General features: G+C 40.8%; 1 protein-coding gene across 1 annotated transcript in view; it reads right to left on the bottom strand.

Moving 5' to 3' along the window:
- The window catches only part of LOC105732468 (carboxypeptidase E), a 136,842-nt gene extending 135,726 nt beyond the window's left edge, over positions 1-1,116 (bottom strand). The window contains exon 1 of the mRNA XM_021674243.2: positions 606-1,116. Coding sequence (XP_021529918.2) covers positions 606-912 — 307 coding nt within the window. The 5' untranslated portion in view covers positions 913-1,116. The remainder of the gene's footprint in view (positions 1-605) is intronic.
- Positions 1,117-21,251: the final 20,135 nt, after the last annotated feature.

The raw sequence follows: 21,251 nt of genomic DNA, 5'->3' as shown, positions 1-21,251 counted from the left end.
CCCGAGCATCCAAAGCAGCGAGTGTACCTAACACGTACGTACACACAGGTAGAGATGGATACCCAGAGCCGATAAACTGGTCCTCTGGAAAATATGCGTAAAACGATAAATGACTTGTTCTCCTTTCCTCTAAAGCACTGCCTTCTGCACCGTATCTTTCTACTTCTGTCCGCAAGGAAGAGCAACCCCCGTCCCCTTGCTGGGGACTCGCAATCATTCCTTCGGGTTTTCCGCACAGCAAAGTGAGAGTGACCGCTGGGGTTGCGTGCGCCAGGATTTGCTTTTTCTGTATTGCTCTCCTCCCCCACCCCTCCCCGCCACTCCAGCCTCCCTAGCCTATACTCGCTAAAGGGTGGCCTCAGGTCTGGGGAGATGGGCTTGGGGCTGGGGGGATGGGACGGGAAAGCAGAAATTGGGCCCCTGGCACTCTGAGTCGGGTTATTCCCCATTTCCATCCCTCCCTCCACTTCCCACCTTCCAACTTACATCCTTTTACCAAGAGGCGCCCCTGGGCCCATCCTTCCTTCCTTCCCCCACGGCCCCCAGTCACACCATTTGCCGCCCTCCGGGATGCCCCCATGGCTGTCGGGGGACAGCGCCCTTACCAGGCTCGTGGACGCCAGGGTGGTCGGACAGCTCGATGACCAGGAGCTCCCGGCCCTCGAAGCTGCGCCCCACCGTGTAAATCCTGCTGATGGCGGTGCACTGCAGCCACACGGACACGAGCGCCTCGCGCAGCTCGGGGTAGCGGTGGTACTCGAAGGAGATGCCGTCCTCCTGCTGCAGCCGCCGGCGCCGCCTCATGCCCGCCGCTGGCGCCCCGGGCTCCTGGGCTTCGGCGCCCAGGAGCCACCCGCAGGCGGCCAGTGCCCCGCACAGAGCCAGCAGCGCGCGGCCCCCTCGCCCGGCCATCGCTGCGCTCGCCGCCGCTGGCGGTGCCTTCCTACGCGGGCGGCCTCTTTTGTCTGCCCGGCCCTGGGCTCAGCCGGCCGGCGCTGCTGGGGGCGGCAAGTTCCGCACCAGCCTCCACTCGCCTCACCTTCCCGGGCTGAATGAGTGTCAGCCCGCGCACTGGGGCCACCCAGAGGCGAGGGGCGAAGCTGGGCTGCACTACTGGCCGCGGAGCCCAGGGGAGCTGCAGGAGAAACCACTGCGAGGAGGGGGTCGGCCGAGAGCGAGACAGGCCGGCGTGGATCTGAGAGGGCTGCTGGCGTTATTTGTTGGCTCAGAACCACGTCAATAGCCAAATGGCGTCCGGGACGACGCAGGTGAAATGACAGCTAAGGTCTGGGGCTCGGGAACGTTGCTGTCATTGAGACACCCATGACCCACCCACGTCACTGCGTATGGAAAAAATATTCTTGTATTGTTAGCGGAGACTTTTAAAGGGACATCTAGTCCAAGCCTACCAGTTTCCATCTTGATGCACCAAGAATTAGAGAATATTCCAGAAAAAAAAAAAGGAAATATTGGCAGCCACTTGGCTTCTCCTGATGGGTCTTTCCTAACTGTTTCAAGAATCCAAACACAAACCCAAGGGTTAGGTTTTCATTTATTGAAAGGTCTTGCTGGAAATCAGAACATTAAGTGCTTTGATGTAGAGGTTTAAGAGAATAGAAATGCTTTCTTCCAATTTGTAGATACTGTCCTTAATTGTATTTATGCACATTCCTAGATTCTTCCAAAAAACTAACAAAACAGGTAAGTCAATGTCATGTGGCTGTGCCTGCACCAGCCCACTTCTGTAACACTATGGGGAAAATAAAGTACAACTCTGCTGATGCTTTAGACAAAGGACTTAGTTTGGCATTAAGATTAAATCCTGTTATAGAAAGAAAACTGATGATAATATCACACCTCCATTCTTTTTGCAAAGCTCTTGTAAAAATATAAACTCATTTACAGCTTTAAATACCCACCCCTTAGTCGGGATTTATATTCCTGGAGCAATGTCTGGAGCAGATGTTACTCTAAAGAGGTTGCTGTTTGGATTCAGGAACGGCACAAATCTAAATAAATAAATAATCCATTGGGTATTGCAACCAAGCAGGAAAAGTGGATACCATGGCAGGTAATTTTTCATGTTAGGCTTTTTTTATTCTAAACCTGTTCATTCTTCACCTGTTTAATAGTGCATTGCACATAATTAAAACTTTTACCTGGAAAAGGAGTTAGATATTTAAGTCATTTTATTAGATAAAAAGTAAAAGCACAGACATGATTAGTAAGGTGCTGCTAGAGAGGCTGGCTTCAAACACCCCTGTCTACACTTACCACAGTGGCATGGATCTCTGTTTTTGCATTTTGGGGGAGAAACTGTCACTATAAACCCATGGCACTCAAGTTGAATTGATGTGCATCCAGCATTTTTTTTTTTTTTGTCAATGTAAGCAGAGCTAAAAATTGTGTATTTTCCACTTTGACCAGTCTGTGTTTGATTACGTGGTCCAGAAGTTTGAAGTCAGACTTATAATTATATTTCAAAAATCATGCCCTAAACAGCAACCTTGGAAACCTAGAAAAAAAAAAATTGAGTAGCTAAAACCAAATAACTTCAGAAGTAGGAGGTTAACAGATTTTCATGTTAGCAATTTAGAGTAACCACACAAATTTGTGGTTAGGCGGGGCATACTGACTAGTAACTACACACACAAACAACATATTTTTCATTGAAGTCCTGTGTTGCTCCTTACCTGTCTCTTTGAACAAAGGATATGCTATTTTCTCCAAAAAAAATTTTTATTTTGGAGAAAAAAATTTTTTTTTAATGTGCAAAATCATACCTACTGTGTGGTTTCACTTGTTGGAGAGGGGTCTCTTTTACAGTTTAGCTGTTTCCCTAATCCATAAAATGAAAGGTATGGATTAGATTATTCACTCTCTAATGTTTGCTTGCAACATAATCATGTGAAGAGTTTATAAAATGTGCAGATTCTTAAGCCCCCGCCAATTCATCAGGTCGGGGGTGGGTTCCAGATATTAACAAGCTTCTAGGTTTTAAAAAGAAGGCCAGTCATTTATGATTTTGATGTTTGATTGACAAAGACATTCTGAGAAATAATGTAGTGTAGGTTTCCTAAGGTCCCTTTCAGAACTAAAATGCTATGATTCCGGAAGTTTTCTTTTTGAAGTAAATTACTGCTCATTTGATACATGGTAGTACTCCTCACATATTATTGGTCATACTACAAACACCAAGGCATCAGTTCAAAGAAACTAAAACTTGGTCTCTGAATTTCTGGGCTATTTTAGGTGTAGGTCAGCTGTACCAAATTTGCTGGCATGTGTATTATTTGTTTGTGACTTCATAGGCAATTATACAAAAGATTATATAACCATCCTGATTACCAGATTTACAAAAATCTTGTATGCAAAGACTTTAATGTGTTTGTGTACATATAGTTAAATTTAGTATCCGATCTCCATTTCAAATTGTGTGCACACATGCACACACAAGAAAAACAGAAAGAGCTGCTTTTTTTTCATGTCACTTACAGGCATCCCTAAGGGCATATTTAAACTCCCCAAGTCTCCTTCCACTTCCTGCCTTACCTCTATTATCTTTAAATTAAGAAACTATCTCTTTCTGTATCAATAATCTTTTATTTCCTTCTTTCAAAGCCCTTCCTAAAATTCATCTACTCAGTTAAAAATTCTGTGAACACATAGCTGTATATCCATCCAGTTGTGTGCTGGCAAATGTTAACTGTCTGGGGCGGAGGGGGAGAGGAACCCTGATTTAGAATGTTTGCTGATTTCCATGGTTTAAATATTCCTACCATGGCTGATTTCAAACTACCAATGTTGCATAACTGAACACAACAGTGTTAGGAAGAGATATGCCATAGCATGACATCATATAGTGTTGTGATGGGATAAATTCTTTATATTCTTCCTTTTCAAGTGATGAAACTTAATTTTTTCCATCTGAGTGTAAGAAGGACTTAGTGGTTTTCTCATGAACATAACATAGCAAAAGTAATGAGATGAATCTTCCAAAGTTACGTTATTAAAAAGACTGCAGCTTCCATCTTAACTGCTCTCTCATGCTTGCGTGTGTGCTCTCTCCCCCATCACCCCTTCTCCCTCTCTCTGTCCCTCTTTTCCTTCCACCAGTCCCCTATCACTCCATCACTGGTCTTGGGGAAGTTGTCTGCCATATTGTGGGGAGGCTCATATAGCAAGGAACTGAGGCATCTGGCAAACAGTGTGAGAGAAACTGACATGCTCACTCTAGTAGTCAGTTAAGAACTGAGGTCTGTCAACAACTGTGTGGGTGGGTGGGGGTAGATCTCAGCCCCACCCAAGCCTCAAGAAGACTCCACCTTTGACATCTGACATCTCTGAGGTTTACTACAGCCTCATTAGAGACTCTGAGCCAGAACCACCACTAATACATACATCTCCCCTGTACAGATACAATAGACATAAATAACCATAAGAACATCAAGGATAGGTAATGTCAGCAAGATAGCAGAATAAGAAGTTCCAGCCTTCATTCCCCAACAGAAACAAAGATTTAACCATGATATAAGTAACAAATTAGCTTTTTTTTTTTTTTTTTTTTTTTTTTTTTTTTTTTTTTTTTTGAGACGGAGTTTCGCTCTCGTTACCCAGGCTGGAGTGCAATGGCGCGATCTCGGCTCACCGCAACCTCCGCCTCCCGGGTTCAGGCAATTCTCCTGCCTCAGCCTCCTGAGTAGCTGGGATTACAGGCACGCGCCACCATGCCCAGCTAATTTTTTTTTTTTGTATTAGTAGAGACGGGGTTTCACAATGTTGACCAGGATGGTCTCGATCTCTTGACCTCGTGATCCGCCCGCCTCGGCCTCCCAAAGTGCTGGGATTACAGGCTTGAGCCACCGCGCCCGGCCACAAATTAGCTTTATAAGAAGTTCAGGATTAAGTTAAGAAATTTCAGTACCCCAGACAAACAAAAAATCAAGATTAGTCACACTGAAACAGATAAGAAAAGCTATTTCACTTTACCTACTGGCACAAATCAGCACCAGAGAGATTTCAATCCCTTGCTGGGGTGGGGAAGGCAGGGGATAGAGAGTAGGGTGAGCGTCCAACATTTCTGGCCTTTCAGTACACCCCGCAAGGAGCTGGTTTCTATTGTGCCTCTTACAGAGTGCTTAAAGACATGGCATAGTCCAGATGCCTGGAAAAGCTAGGAGAACGGGCACCTTCCTGTGTCTGGCAAGGCTCTAAGAGACCTGTAGAAGGCATAGAACTGAGTCCTCTCCTTCAAGAAAGAAGGAGGAGTAGATCATGACTTTAATGTCCTGAGCCTCTCAATGAGCTCCCTGAAGAGCTAGTTTCTATCTCACCTCATGTGGAGCACAGATGAGACTGACAAGAGATTGCTAGTGCAGGAAAGAAAAAAAGAAAAGGAAAGAAAGAAAAGAAAGGAAAAAGGAAGGGAGGGGAGGGGAGGGAAGAAGAAGACAAGACAAAAGACTGAACGCCTGGATCTGGACCTGGGAATAAGACCCAGAAACTCTACCTGGGCTATGTTTCACAATCAAACCCAGTTTATTAAGACTGGAGAAGGAGCTATTTCTGTTCATGTAAAAACATCAATGCAAAGCTACAAGCAACATAAAGAATCAGGAAAATAAAACACACTTAAAAAAACAAAATAAATATCCAGTAACTGACCCTAAAGAAATGGAGATCTATGAACTGTCTGACAAAGAATTCAAAATAAACATCTTAAAGTAGCTCAGCAAGTTACAAGAGAACCCAGATAAACAACTAAACAAAATGAGGAAAACAATACATTAAATAAATAGGAACATTATGAAGAAATAGAAATTATAAAGAACCAAATGGAAATTCTGGAGTGAAAGAATGCAATAACTGAAATAAGTTCATCATAAGGATTTAACAGCAGATTTGATGAAACAGAAGAACTAGTGAACTCAAAGACAGGTCATTTGAGATTATCCAGTCAGAGAAACAAAAAGAAAAGAAAGTCAAAAAGAGTGAAGAGAGAGTTTAAGGAAATTATCAGACACTACCAAGTGAACAAATATATTGATTATGGGTGTCCAGAAGGAGAAGAGAGAGAGGAAGAGATATGGCAACCATAAAGAAAATGCATATAATAAATAAAAGAAAGAAATAAAAAAAGAAATACATACATACAAAAGAAAAATAATGGAATTAGCATATCACTACAAAGAAATCAAAACATGAAGACAGCAAGAGAGGAAAAGAGAGACAAAAAAACTACAAAACAGAAAATGACAAAATATCAATAGTAAATCCTTACCTATCAATAGTTTAAAAGTAAATGGATTAGATGCTCCAATAAAAATACACAGAGTAGCTGAATGGATAAAAAAAAAAAATCTGCCGGGCACGGTGGCTCAAGCCTGTAATCCCAGCACTTTGGGAGGCCGAGGCGGGTGGATCACGAGGTCAAGAAATCGAGACCATCCTGGTCAACATGGTGAAACCCCGTCTCTACTAATACAAAAAAAAAAAAATTAGCTGGGCATGGTGGCGCATGCCTGTAATCCCAGCTACTCAGGAGGCTGAGGCAGGAGAATTGCCTGAACCCAGGAGGCAGAGGTTGCGGTGAGCCGAGATTGCGCCATTGCACTCCAGCCTGGGTAACAAGAGCAAAACTCCATCTCGAAAAAAAAAAAAAAAAAATCTAACTTATGCTGTGAGCAGAAGGCATACTTTAGAATCAAAGACACACATAGGCTAAAAGTAAAGAGATGGAAAAAGATATTACACATAAATGATAACCAAAAGAGATCGAGAATGTCTATAAGCATATCAAATAAAACAGAATTTAAGTCAGAAACTGTCACAGAAGGTCCTCATTATTTAATGATGAAAGGGACAAATCATCAAGAAGATGTAACAATTAAAAATACATATGCTCTCAATATTAGAGCACCAAAATATATAAAGCAAACATTGACAGACTTGAAGGTAAAATACAGAGCAACACAATAAAATAGGAGATTTCATACCCTACTTTTAATAATCAATAGAACATTCAGACACAAAATCAATGAGGAAAGAGCAGACTTGAACAATACTATAGACCAAATGGACCTAAAAGACATATACAGAATATTCCACTCAATAGCAGCAAAATATATTCTTCTCAAATGCATACAAAACCTTCTCAAGTTCACATGCAATCACGTTAGACTATAAAGTCTCAACAAATTTAAGATGGAAATCATAGCAAATATCTTTTCTGACCACAATGAAATTAAACTAGAAATCAAAAACAAAAGGAAAACTAGAAAAGTCATAAATATGTGGAAGTTAAACAACATACTTTTAAATAACTGTTGGGTTGAAGAAGAAATCAGAAAATGAATTAGAAGATATTTCAAGGGATGGGCATGGTGGCTCATGCCTGTAATCCCAGCACTTTTAGAGGTCGAAGTGGGTGGATCACCTGAGGTCAGGAGTTCAAGACCAGCCTGACCAACATCTCTACTAAAAATACAAAATTAGCCAGGCGAGGTGTTGCATGCCTGTAATCCCAGCTACGTGGGAGACTGAGGCAGGATAATCACTTGAACCTGGGAGGAAGAGGTTGCAGTGAGCAGAGATAGTACCATTGCACTCCAGCCTGGGCAACAAGAGCAAAACTCTGTCTCAAAAAAAAGAGAGAAGATATTTCAAGACAAGTTGTCGGGGGCCGGTGAGAGCGGCATGTCTGCCGGGGTCTCTTGGCCTGCAAGAGGGTCCCAATACCTGGAAGAGAGAGTGCGCAGAAGAAAACAAAAGACAGGACAGCTGGAGTCTGGAGGGCTGGCCAGGCAGTTCCCAATTAGCAATGCCTAAAACCAGCAACTTTATTGTACACTGAGTTGGTATATATATATCTTTTCCTACCTCATTTTACAGGAACATTCTTTGCCCCACCTCATTTACATAAGCATTCTTAGTCCCATCTCAATTATCAGAACAGATGCCATTATCTTAATAAAGGGAAGAGAGAGCCATCCGGCTACAAGCTTAGGCAGCGGAAAACACACAATGGGTACAATCAAGTCACACAATGGGTACAATCAAGTCACGCAGGTGGGTCTCATTATCAGGGTGAGGAAACCTATAGTTAAAATGTTAATGATCTATGCAAGTCATCAGAGAGGCGATAGACCCATTAACTTTGCAAATAGCAGTCACAGGAACAAGCATGGGACCCATCAATAGAGGGTAAACAAAGTCATAAAACTAGCCCAGAGCAGGTACTTCAAGAAACAATGCCTAGTAAAACCACACAGCCTTCACCCAGCCTTTAGGTCAGTGGACCAGAAATAGGCTTCTGCAAACTCAAACTTCTATTAAATCTCTCTTTCACTGGTCTCGACTGCCTCCAGGGGGTGGGAAACGTGTCTGGGCTCAAGCTCCATTATGGCGGGGACACTGAGTGGTCTCAACGCTGGAGCGATCCCCACAACAAGTGAATGCACAATACACAAAACCTTATGGGATGCAGCAGAAGCAGTACTAAGAGAAAAGTTTATAGTGATGAACACATACATTAAAAAAGATAAAAGCTCAAATAAACAACCTAACACGACATTTCATGAAACTAGAGAAAGAATAACAAACTAAGTCCAAAGCTAGCATAAGGAAAGAAGTAATAAAGATTAGAGCAAATATAAATAAAATAGAATATAGAAAAAATACAAAAAAATCAACAACATTGAGTTTCTAAGATAAACAAAATAGACAAATCTTTAGCTAAAAATAACTAAGAAAAATGAGGAGAAAATACTCAAATAAATAAAATCATAAATGGAAGCAGAGATGTTAAAACCAATGCCATAGAAATAAAGAGTATCATGAGACTATTATAAACAACCATATGTCAACAAATTGGGATAACCCAGAAGAAATGGATAAAGTCTTAAAAACATATAACGTGCCAAGGCTTAATCAAGAAGAGACAGAAAGTGTAAACAGACAAATAAAAATGAGGGTCAATAATTTAAAACCTCTCTATATTGAAACAGACAAAATGACGATCAGTAATTTAAAACATTTCAACAATGAAAAGTAAAGAGCTTCACCAGTGAATTATATGAAACATTTAAAGAAGAATTAAATAAATCTTTTCCAAACTGTTCAAAATAATTAATAAAAGAGATATTTCAAATTTTATTTTGTAAGGCTAGCAATACCTTGATACCAAAGCCAGACAAAAAATATCACAAGAAAGAAAACTACAGATCAATATTCCTGATGAACATATATGGAAAAATTCTCAATGTAATACTATCAGACCAAATTCAACAGTACATTTAAAAAAATTCTACACCATGATTAAGTGTGCTTATCCCTGGGATACAAGGCTCAATGTATGGAAATATTAATATGATACATGGTATTAACAGACAGAAGGATTAAAAGCACATGATTATCTCAATAGAGGCAATAGAAAGCTTTGACAAAATTCAACACCAATTCATAATTTTAAAAAATCTTCTAATGCACTAGATATAGAAGGAATTTACCTCAACATTAATAAAGGTCAAATATGAAAAGTCCACAGCTAACATAATATTCAATGGTGAAAATCTGAAAGATTTTCTTCAAAAATCAGGAAGAAAGCAAGGATACATACTCTTATCACTTGTATTCAACATAGTACTGGAAGTCTTAGCCAGAGCAATTAGATAAATGAGAGAAATGAAAGCCATCCAAATTGGAAAGGAAGAAATCAAATTGTCTCTGGGTGCAGATGACATTATCTTACATGTAGAAAATTCTAGATTCACAAAAGAGTGTTCGAACCATAAACAAACATAATAAAGTTGCAGAATACAAAAATCAACTTACAAAAAAATCAGTTGCATACTAACAATGGACTACCCGAAAAGGAAATTAAGAAAACAGTCCCATTTACAATGGGAATAAAAATAATAATAACATATTTAGGACTAAAGTCAACCAAGAAGATGAAAAACTTGTTCTTCTAGTACAGTGAAACTAATGAACGCACAGACAAATGCAGAGATATCCTGTGTTCATAAATTGGAAGACAATATTTTTAAATGTCTACACTACCAAAAACAATGTAGAAATTCAATGTAATCTCTATCAATATCTCAACGGCATTTTTAAAGAAATAGAAAAAAAAATCATGTGAAACCACAAAATACCTCAAATAACCAAAGTAGTCTTGAGCAAGAACAAAGCTGGAATATTCATTGTAAGGCCGGTTGCCTCGCCGGGGGCTCGGACACACCCCCTCCCCTCGCGGGGCGTTCGGACACGCCCCCTTCCCTTGCTGGGAGCTTGGAAACACCCCCCTCCCTTGCCGGGAGCTCAGACACGCCTCCTTCCCCCCCGGGAGCCCGGGAAAAAAGCCCCATCAGGACCTACCTGATACTATTTTGTCCTATCTGGGCCCCACTCCTTTCCATCCGGGTCCCACTCCCCTCCATTTTGTTTCATCCGGGTCCCACTCCCCTCCATTTTGTCCCACTCACCTTGGGCACAGCCAATCGAACGCCTCCACTCCCTATAAAACCCCATGCCTGAGAGGAGTCCGTGCGACTTCTCCGGCCCCTCCTGTCTGGAACGCAGAACCTCACCCGGGAGCCTGAATAAATTCCCTTGCATTGAATTGTTTTCCTGCTGGCCTCACTTTCTTCATTTTAAACGCGGCAAGAACCCAAAAACAAGCCTTACATTCATACTTCCTGATTTCAAAATATAAAGCTGCAGTAATTAATGCAGTATGGTACTGTCATTAAAACACACCCACAGATCAACAGATGGAGAGCCCAGAAATAAACCCAGGTATATACAGTCAACTAATCAACAAGAATGCCAAGAATACACGGTGGAGAAAAGATAGTCTCTTCAACAAATAATGCTAAGAAAACTAGATATCTACATGCAAAAGAATAAAATTGGACACTTGTCTTACACTATACACAAAAGTCAACACAAAATGAATTGTGTTGTGAACTGCAACATTCCTAGAAAAAAACACAGGGAAAAATCTTCATGGCATTGGTCCGGGCAATGATTTTTCAGATATGACAACAAAAGCACCAGCAAAAAAGAAAAATTAGAGAAGTGGGACTACATCAGACTAAAAAGCTTCTGCACATCAGAGGATATAATCAACAGAGTGAAATGGCAACCTTCAGAATGGAAGAAAATATTTGCAAATCGTATGTCTGGTAAAATATTCATATCTAAAATATACAAGGAACTCATACAAATCAATAGCAAAAAATAAATAATCTGATTTACAATGGGTAAGGGAATTGAATGGACATTTCTTCCAAGAAGACATGCAAATAGCCATCAGGTATATTAAAAAGTGCTTGATATCATTAATCATCAGAGAAATGCAAATCAAAACCATGATGAGTTATCATCTCAGACCTGTTATGATGGCTATTATAAAAAAGATTACAATGTTGGCAAAGATGTGGAGAAATTGGAATCCTTGTACACTGTTGTGGGAATGTGAGATGATGCAGCTGCTAAGGAAAACAGCATGGTGGTTCCTCAAAAAATGTAAAAATGAGGCCAGGCGCAGTGGCTCACGCCTGTAATCCCAGCACTTTGGGAGGCCGAGGCGGGTGGATCACGAGGTCAAGAGATCGAGACCATCCTGGTCAACATGGTGAAACCCCGTCTCTACTAAAAATACAAAAAAATTAGCTGGGCATGGTGGCGCGTGCCTGTAATCCCAGCTACTCAGGAGGCTGAGGCAGGAGAATTGCCTGAACCCAGGAGGCGGAGGTTGCGGTGAGCCGAGATCGCGCCATTGCACTCCAGCCTGGGTAACAAGAGCGAAACTCCGTCTCAAAAAAAAAAAAAAATGTAAAAATGGAATTAACATATGATACAGTAATCCCACTTCTGGGTATGTATCCAAAAGAATTTAAAGCAGAATCTCAAAGAGATACATGAACTCTTATATTCACTGCAGTATTATCTACAGTAACCGAGATAAGGAAACAACTTCATATGTCCATGGACAGATGAACGGATAAAACTAATGTGGTATATGTATACAACAGCATATTATTCATCCATTAAAAAAGAAAATTTGCCGGGCGCGATGGCTCACGCCTGTAATCCCAGCACTTTGGGAGGCCGAGGCGGGTGGATCATGAGGTCAAGAGATCGAGACCATCCTGGTCAACATGGTGAAACCCCGTCTCTACTAAAAATACAAAAAATTAGCTGGGCATGGTGGCATGTGCTTGTAATCCCAGCTACTCAGGAGGCTGAGGCAGGAGAATTGCCTGAACCCACGAGGCGGAGGTTGCAGTGAGCCGAGATCGCGCCATTGCACTGCAGCCTGGGTAACAACAGCAAAACTCCATCTCTAAATAAATAAATTAATTAATAAATTAATAAATAAAAAAGAAAAAAGAAAATTTTGCAATACATGACATGAATGATCCTAGAAAATCACAGAAGAACATACACTGCCCGATCACACTTCTATGAGATATCTAAAATAGGCAAACTCATAGGAGCAGAGAGTAGAATGTTTGCCAGTGGCTGGAACAAGGAGGAAACCTGGTGTTACTATTCAATGGCATAAAGTTTCAATCATGCAAGATGAGTGAGCTCTAGAGATCTGCTGTCCAACATTGTGCCTGTGGTTAACAAAACTGTGCCATGCACTAAAAATTTTAAAAGAGTAGGTTCCAGCCGGGCACGGTGGCTCATGCCTGTAATCCCAACACTTCGGAAGGCCGAGGTGGGCAGATCATTTGAGGTCAGGAGTTCAAGACCAGCCTGACCATCATAGTGAAAATCCGTCTCTACTAAAAAGTACAAAAATTAGCTGGGTGTGGTGGCGAGTGCCTGTAGCTCCAGCTACTTGGGAGGCTGAGGCAGGAGAATCACTTGAACCATGGAGGTGGAGGTTGCAGTGAACTGAGACGGCATCACTGCACTCCAGCCTGGGGGACGCAGCAAGACTCCGTCTCAAAAAAAAAAAAAAATAGACCTCATGTTAAGTGCTTATACATTAGTTAATTAATAAAAATGATTCTAATAATAATACTAGGTTGTCACTAGCCTCTTTGACTGTAAAGCTCCTTGTTCCTTAGCACAAATCAAATCCGGGCATTAACTTGCATCAGTAGTTACTGTTTTCTCCATGGCTATGCCACTAAAAAAAAAAAAAGGCAGTTTCACTTGAAACTGTTCTTGATGAAACAGTAAAAATTATTAATTTTATTGAGTCTCTACCCTTGGAGGAAAAGAGAATTTAGAAGATAAATGTGGCAACATGGAAGTGATACATTTGTGTGTTTATGACATTTGTTTTTAACATAATTGATTCAATTGCATGTTTATATCATTTATATAATTTTTAAATAATGGCTCTGTTCAACAAGCGATGCACAAAATTCCTTTAATTTTAACATTTGGCTCTTGCAAGTGGTATGAGGTGGCTTCAGCAGACCACTGTATATCCATCTCTAGTCTTTATTACTCACTGATTGGCACTCCCTTCCTCTCTGGCTGGCCCTCCTCTGTAGTACCTTGTAAAAGTAGTCTTGTGTCGTCACTCAGTTTTCACGAACCGTCTGCTTTAGGATCACCTGGAGAGCAGGATCATATTCCAGATCAATTCAATCCATTTTGCAGGGAATGGGGACTTGGAAATCTGCATTGGAGTACGTGGTTGAGTTGCCCCAAGCATACACACTTCTGGTGGTGATTCTCATGCACAACAAGATTGCAGGTACACTGGTTCAAGAGTTTGACAGAACAGCATTTTTTATTTTTGACTAGAATTTTTAAATACCAGGTCTACTTGTTTTGGAAGATTGCTAAATGACTTCATCTAAACAGGAGGCTACGCTGTGAGCATTCCATGAAATGTTTATTCATAAAATAATGCCTGTCAGTGGGTGGGCACAGCAATTAACACAGGAGACGTGCTCACTAAATGGAAACCTTCTGTGCCCCTTCACCCCTTGCTGGGGCAGACTCTCCAATTACACAGCCTCTTACTGGCCACTGCAGTGTCCCTGTCCAGGCTTTGCTGTTCCAGAATTCTTTATTCTATTTTCTGAACTCCAAACACAAATGTCTGCCACTCTCTGTTAAGCACAGTAGAAATTCTCTTAGCAGCCTACACTGAAGCAGCTCCTTATCCACATTCTGAAGCATACTGATGGATGTCTAGGTCCCCTGACCATTTCTGGCCAGTGCTCCAGTGGCGATCATGATTCTGTCACTGCTGGGTTCTACACATATGGAGAATCAGGCAAGTATGTCACCAAATATTTATGCCACTTTTACTCATGCTTGTGTAATTAATTAAAAATTTAGTGAATTGAATATTTGAGAGTAGGAAAAAAGTTAAATGCTCAGGAAACACTTGAAGCTTAAAAATGGAATCAGCTATGGATGAGGAAACTGTAGTAGACTAAGGAAAACAAAAATCTCTAAGGAGTCTGCCCTTAGATTTGTTCAAAACCTTATTACTTCACTTTTAAGAAGCTAAAACTAGAAATGGTAGAAAATGAATTATGAACATGATATTTTCAAGAAAAATGAAAGAAACTTCAAATCGATGGTCCCATATGCACAGAAAAGGCCTGGATCCTATATCCAACAATCAACAGATGAATCACTATTGCTTACATTTTAAGTTAAAATAAATTATCAAAATTGTTCTTGTGCGCTTCATTTTTTTAAACAATTATCTTCTTTGACTGATTTTTTTTTCCCATTAATCAACCCACTATACATTCCAGTCACATCAACCAAGAGGGCAGATAGGTACCAGAGCAGACAGGTAACGCAAGTGACATTCTGAACAAGTCACTTGAATCAGCAGGACAGCACTCCACCTACAAGGTATGACAACCTGAATATTTAATTACCAATTCAAATGTAGTCCAAAGGGCTTATTGTTGCTTTCTAGGACTATTTTTTATTTTTACTGGTTTGAGAGACGGGGTCCCGCTATGCTGCATAGGCTGGCCTTGAACTGCTGGCCTCATACGATCCTCTTTCATCAGCTACTGCTGTGACCGCAGGCATGTGTCATCACACCCGGCATTGTTTTTCTACAACTCTACCCTGAACCAATTTCTCTGTACCCCGTATCAGCAACCTTCCAGTAGCACTGCCCAACAAAAATACAATATGAACCACATACATAATTTTAAATTTTATATTAAATAGTAGTCATGTTAAAAAAAAAAGTAAAAAGAAACAGGTGAAAATAATTTTAATAATAAATTTAGTTTCATCCAATATATTTCAATTATTATCATTTCTACTTGTAATCAATATAAAATATCTTAATAAGGCTTTTTTTTACACTGTCTTGAAAATCCATTGTGTAATTTACATCACAGCACATCACAGATAGACGAGCCACTGTATTGAACACCTGACAAACCTTGCTATTGTTAAAGTCCCATCTTTTATAATGCTTTTGCTTTGTCTTCACAGGCAATACCTTGGTGCAGCCTTTGGTTATTTCTTGCCTGGACCATGGTAACATCTTCCCCTTGAGATTACTCATCTCCATCACTGGTTAATCTCAGTTTTTAATCTTGCTGCCAAAATCATTCTCCACTATTCACCTTGACTGCACGATCTAGGATTCTGTCATGTCCATCTCACTGGATTAAAACAAAGCCATGATCTCCTTCCTCGAAGAATTTTATTAGAGAACCCTAGGCAATCCTACTTTCTGTATTTCCTTCTGCTTCTTTCACAACCTCATTTTATCTCTCAAGCTATTATTTCAAATTTCTGGAACCACCACACCCCCTCCAAACTACAAGACTTAGGAAATCACCGCGTAACACGACATAATGTATCAGAGCACTCAGGCTTGGAGATCAAACTGCCCAGGTTCAAAGCTTGCATCTGTTGCTTCCTACCTCTGTGACTACAGCTAAGTTATTTACATCTTCATGAGGAACCAGGTGGGCTCCAGGGAAACAGATTCTGAAATAGAGGTTTTCATGCAGGAGGTTTACTGGGGAGTGCCCATGAGGTCAGCCCCCGTGGAGAGGAAGGGAAGGAAGCTGGATTGGGCAGAAGGAGAAGTTCAGCTGCAATGCAGTCCCAGGAAAGGCCTCAGTCAAACGCGTGCTTGTATCTACACCATCCTTACCTCTTAAGCTGGCTTTCTTCCTCCCCAAGCCAACTCTATCCCTGAGACTCTGTTTCTCTCTTCTGCTTCTCCATCAGGAAGTCTTCCTCTCGCCTATACTTTCAGGTCCTCTTTCTCTCCTTGAACTTCCTCATTACACAAATCTCTCCTATCTTTTTAAAACAGTGAAATCCTCACTTGAGTTCACTTTTCTCAGTAGCCAAACACCTCAGCTTTCTCACGTCTCATTCACTCTTCTATTCAACATCTACCTGTGGGTTCTAGCCATCTAATAAAACTTCATATTCACTGGTTATTTACTGCCTGTGAGGTGTTACACTAAGCACTCTACGTGTAATATCTTACTAAATACACACGTACATATTAGAAAGAGATTGTCCAGATCCCCCTTCAGGAATTATGGGCTGTTCCTTCAGCAGATGGGTGTGTTCTCATCAGAGAGCCTCAGCTGTCTGCCTCTTTGGGGGATGGCCTTAGAGGAGAAAAGTCCAAGACCACACCACGCCACCTTCCCAAACAGCCCACATCCCACAATTGTTCATTTTACAGAATATGTACATTACGTGCAGCAGTATAAAGGCCGGGTGTCCTCACCCGTGCTCAGAACGACTCTCAAAGGTCACCCAGCTTCAGCGCACCCTATGGGTTCAACTGAGGCCTTTCTTGAGACTGCCTTGCAGCTCAACTTCTCCCGCTGCCAAATCCTGCTTCCTTTCCTTCCTTTCCACTGGTGTTGATCTCATAAGCACTCCCTAGTAAACCTCCTGCATGGTAAACTCCATCTCAGAATCTGTTTTCCTGGAGCCCGGCTGGCTCCTTATGATGACATAAATAACTGCCATAGTCACAGAGGTAGGAAGCAACAGATGCCCGTTTTGAACCTGGGCCGTATGACCCCCACTCCAAGCCTGAGTGCTCTGATCCATTATGCTGTGTTAGCAAGTGATTTCCTAACTGGCCACCTATTGAAAGCTTTAAATTCTAATTTTACTGGAGCACTCTGCTGCATTTAATTCTAAGGAGTGCTTCTTCCTCTTGAAACCTTCTCTTCCCTTGCTCTGGTGTCTGTACAACTTGCTAGCAGGAACTTTAGGACCCTCCTGGACTTCCTCAGGGCTCCGCGCTTGGCCGATTGTTTTCCTCCCTCTTCACATGCCCAGGGTGACCTCATTCATTCTCATAGTCCCAATTATCACCTCTCTCCTCCCATGTTTATAGCTCCCAGCATTCAGACTCATTCAGAGTCCTGTGTCTTCTACTTACACAGAGACAGCTTTTCTTATTAGGGTTTATGGCACCACAGCCCAGCACAGTGAGAATCACAGTCATAGGTGGTCAGGATATGTTTACAAATGAATGAATGAATTAGAAAATTCACTACCAACTTCCTGCTAGCTATGGCGTTCAGACTTCCCCTGTTGTTGTGAATGGTCTTGCTCAGAAAGCTCCTAGTCTCCCTCTCTTACACTCCCCACGAGATCCCTTCCTAAGTGTGATGCAATCACTACAGTTTCCTTTTCACTCATCAACCACATTTACCAAGTTGCTTGCATGAAACATACATCATTTACCAATTTCTTATTCTGTCTGTGTAATTATTCAGTGTAATTCCTATTTCTGTCTACATTATTATTATGTCCATCATAAAATTTTAAGTCTACCACACTACAAATGCAATATTCAGAAGAGAATAGTAGAATTTCTACTGTGTTCTCACCTTTGGAAATCAAATGACTGAAATGAAAATCAAGTAGCCAACTTCCATCAGCAAACAACTCAAAGAATGATTGGTTTTTCCTTCAGCTGCTGGAAGCTGACCAACACAAACAATGCACACCAACTTTATGATGTAGATAAACTTGCTCAGGAGTGTTAAATATCATCTCAGTGCATAAAAATGTACTGGGATATTTCATTATCAACCACAGCCATACCTTATCTCTTATGTTACTTTTCCATCCATAATGTTGCTTATTCCTTTTTTAATCTCAAGAGTCCAAAACAGGAAACCTTTTGTTTTACATAACATACACGATGTCAGGCTGAAATGGTCTCTTAATTAATAAAAGCCATTCACTCCTCTGCCAGGCTACAACATAATAAACATATATAAATATATGCAGTGACCACACATATGTATTATATTGTCTTCTCCTTTGACCAACATTTTGGTAGCTTCTTTGATTCTGGATGGACTGACTATGGTGCTGAGATCAAAATTGAGGTTGATCAATGATTCCTGCACACAGAGAGAAAAACAAACCTCTTACTCATTCCCAGAACTGCACCCTTAATTTCAAGACTCTGTGGATGACAACAAATTCGCCTCACTGACGAAATGACAGCTGAAAGCAGATGCCTGTGGGTGAGTGAGTGTTCAGTCACATCAGCATCATTCGCCACAAAATCATTTAAAAGTAAGTGAAACAGCACGTTTATTAAGTAGATGATCAAAGAATATTCACCAGTAACAATGACTTAGTTTTACATAATTATTGCTATTGTGCACCTCACTGTAGATTCATCAAAGTCCTTGAAGTTAAATTAGGATTTTCCTACACCCCAACCACAATATTTCTATTGCCCCTTTTGTTGAAAAGTAACTCATATCTGGAGTCTTGCTCCAAGTAAATGAAAAAGGCAGCTTAGTTTGCCTTTTTCCCTACTTGGTTGCCTGGTTTACTGCAGCAACACACATCCTGAATCGGTAACCTGGGAGAGGACAGAATCCAACATGCTGGGTAGACTAGGGCCAAGAGGTATGGAGTGGTAGCAGCCCAGCCAAGTTCTACTGATGGCTTCGCCTATGTCTTGAGGCTAGATGTGCTCTGTCATGAGTGACTTAATAGATGATCTCTTTCAGAGGGAAACCTGTGCTCACATGAATAGAGTTTTGCTGAGGATCTATATGGGATTTGTATAAAAGAAGAGTGAGGGCTGGGAGAAAAGGAGAGGGGTAGGAAAGAGGGAGACAGAGAGAGTGAAGGAGAGAGACAGGGAGAGGGAGAGGTAATGGGAGAAGAAAAGAAGGAAGAAGTAAGAAACTAAAATGGATAGAGAAAGCAAAAGTAAAGCAGTTGAAAAATAAAATCTCATCGAGACCATCCTGGCCAACATGGTGAAACCCCGTCTCTACTAAAAATATAAAAATTAGCTGGGCATGGTGGCATGTGCCTGTAGTCCCAGCTACTCAGGAGGCTGAGGCAGGAGAATTGCTTGAACCCGGAAGGCGGAGGTTGCGGTGAGCCAAGATCGCGCCATTGCACTCCAGCCTGGCACCTGGTGACAGAAAGAGACTCTATCTCAAAAAAAAGAAGAAAAGAAAAATGAAATCGCTAATATCTATATATTCAGGGGTCTTAGAAACTTTATGCATTTCACCTATTTCAATGTGGTAAGTGGGAAATTTACCTTCCTTATGATTAGTCCTAAATCAAACTGAGACATCTCTGCAACTTACTGAAGATACACAATAGTATAATTTTAAAAATCATGTTACAGAGTACTTTAGTGTTCACAGAGTGTTTCATCTGCATTTTCTCACTTGATTCTCACAGTGACCTCATTTTATTATCTACATTGACAGAGAAACCACTAAAATTTATAAAGAATACATTTCAGGCCGAGTGTGGTGGCTCACACCTGTAATCCAAGCAGTTTGGAGGCCAAGGCGGGTGGATCACCTGAGGTTGGGAGTTCAAGAACAGCCTGACCAACATGGTGAAGCCCCATCTTAAAAAAAAAGAAAAGAAAAGAAAGAAAAGAATACATTTCAAAGCAAGCATAAGCTGGGTCAAAATATATATTATAGGACAATACTCAACTCCAGCTAATCCAGAGAACACCACAAAGATATTCCTCAAGTAGAGCAACCCCAAGACACATAATTGCTAGATTCACTAGGGTTGAAATAAAGGAGAAAATTCTAAGGGCAGCTAGAGAGAAAGGTCACGTTACCCATAAAGGGAAGCCTATCAGACTCACAGCAGACCTCTCACCAGAAACCCTACAAACTAGAAGAGAGTGGGGGTCAATATTCAATATCCTCAAAGAAAAGAATTTTCAACCTAGAATCTCATATCCCGCCAAACTAAGCTTCACAAGCGAAGGAAAAATAAAATTTTTCATGAACAAGCAAGCACTCAGAGATTTCATCACCACCAGGCCTGCTTTACAAGAGCTTCTGAAAGAAGCACTACAAACAGAAAGGAACAACCAGTATCAGTCATCCCAAAAACTTACCAAAACGTAGAGTATCTCTATAATGAAGAATCTACATCAACTAATGGGCAAAATAGCCAGCTAGCATTAAATGACAATATTGAACTCACAAATATTAATATTAATTCTAAATTTAAATGGATTAAATGCCCCAATCAAAGACACAGACAGGTAAATTGAATAAAAAGTCAAAACCCATAGGTACGCTGTATCCAGATATATTTCACAAGCAACGACATACAAAGACTCAAAACAAAGGGATGGAGGAAGATTCACCAATTAAATGGAGAGCCAAAAAAAAAACAGGGGTTGTAACTTTCGTCTCTCACAAAATAGACTTTAATAGTAACAAAGACTAAAAGAAACAAAGAAGGACATTATATAATGGTAAAAGGATCAATGCAACAACAGGAGTTAATGATTATAAATATATATGCACCCAGTACAGGAGCACCCAGATACATAAGACAAGTTCTTAATGACTTATAAAGAGACCTGGACCCCCGCACAATAATAGCGGGAGATTTTGACACCACATTGTCAATATTCGACAGATCAACAACATAGAAAATTAATAGGGACATCTATGATTTGAACTTAGACCTGGAATAAGTAAACTTAGTGAATATTTACAGAATTCTCCACCCCAGGTCCACAGAACATACATTTTTCTCAGTATCACATTACACCTATTTTGAAAGTGACTACAGAATTGGAAGTAAATCACTTTTCAGCATTTGCATAGCATTTCATAGGTTTAAATGAAATATTGGTTGGCTGTTTGTTATTTTCTTCCCTTATTCCTTCCTGTTTCCGTTGTTAAGCACAACTATCGGCATAAAAGAGGTTTTTAATACCTATTTTTAGATTGCATTCCAGCCCAGGCAATAGAGCAAGAATCCTG

Source organism: Aotus nancymaae, unplaced genomic scaffold (assembly GCF_030222135.1).
Source record: "Aotus nancymaae isolate 86718 unplaced genomic scaffold, 86718_ANA_hifiasm-v0.15.2.pri h1tg000033l, whole genome shotgun sequence".
Lineage (NCBI taxonomy): Eukaryota > Metazoa > Chordata > Mammalia > Primates > Aotidae > Aotus > Aotus nancymaae.
Note: the sequence above shows the minus strand (reverse complement) of the source record. Positions and strands in the feature narration are given on the sequence as shown.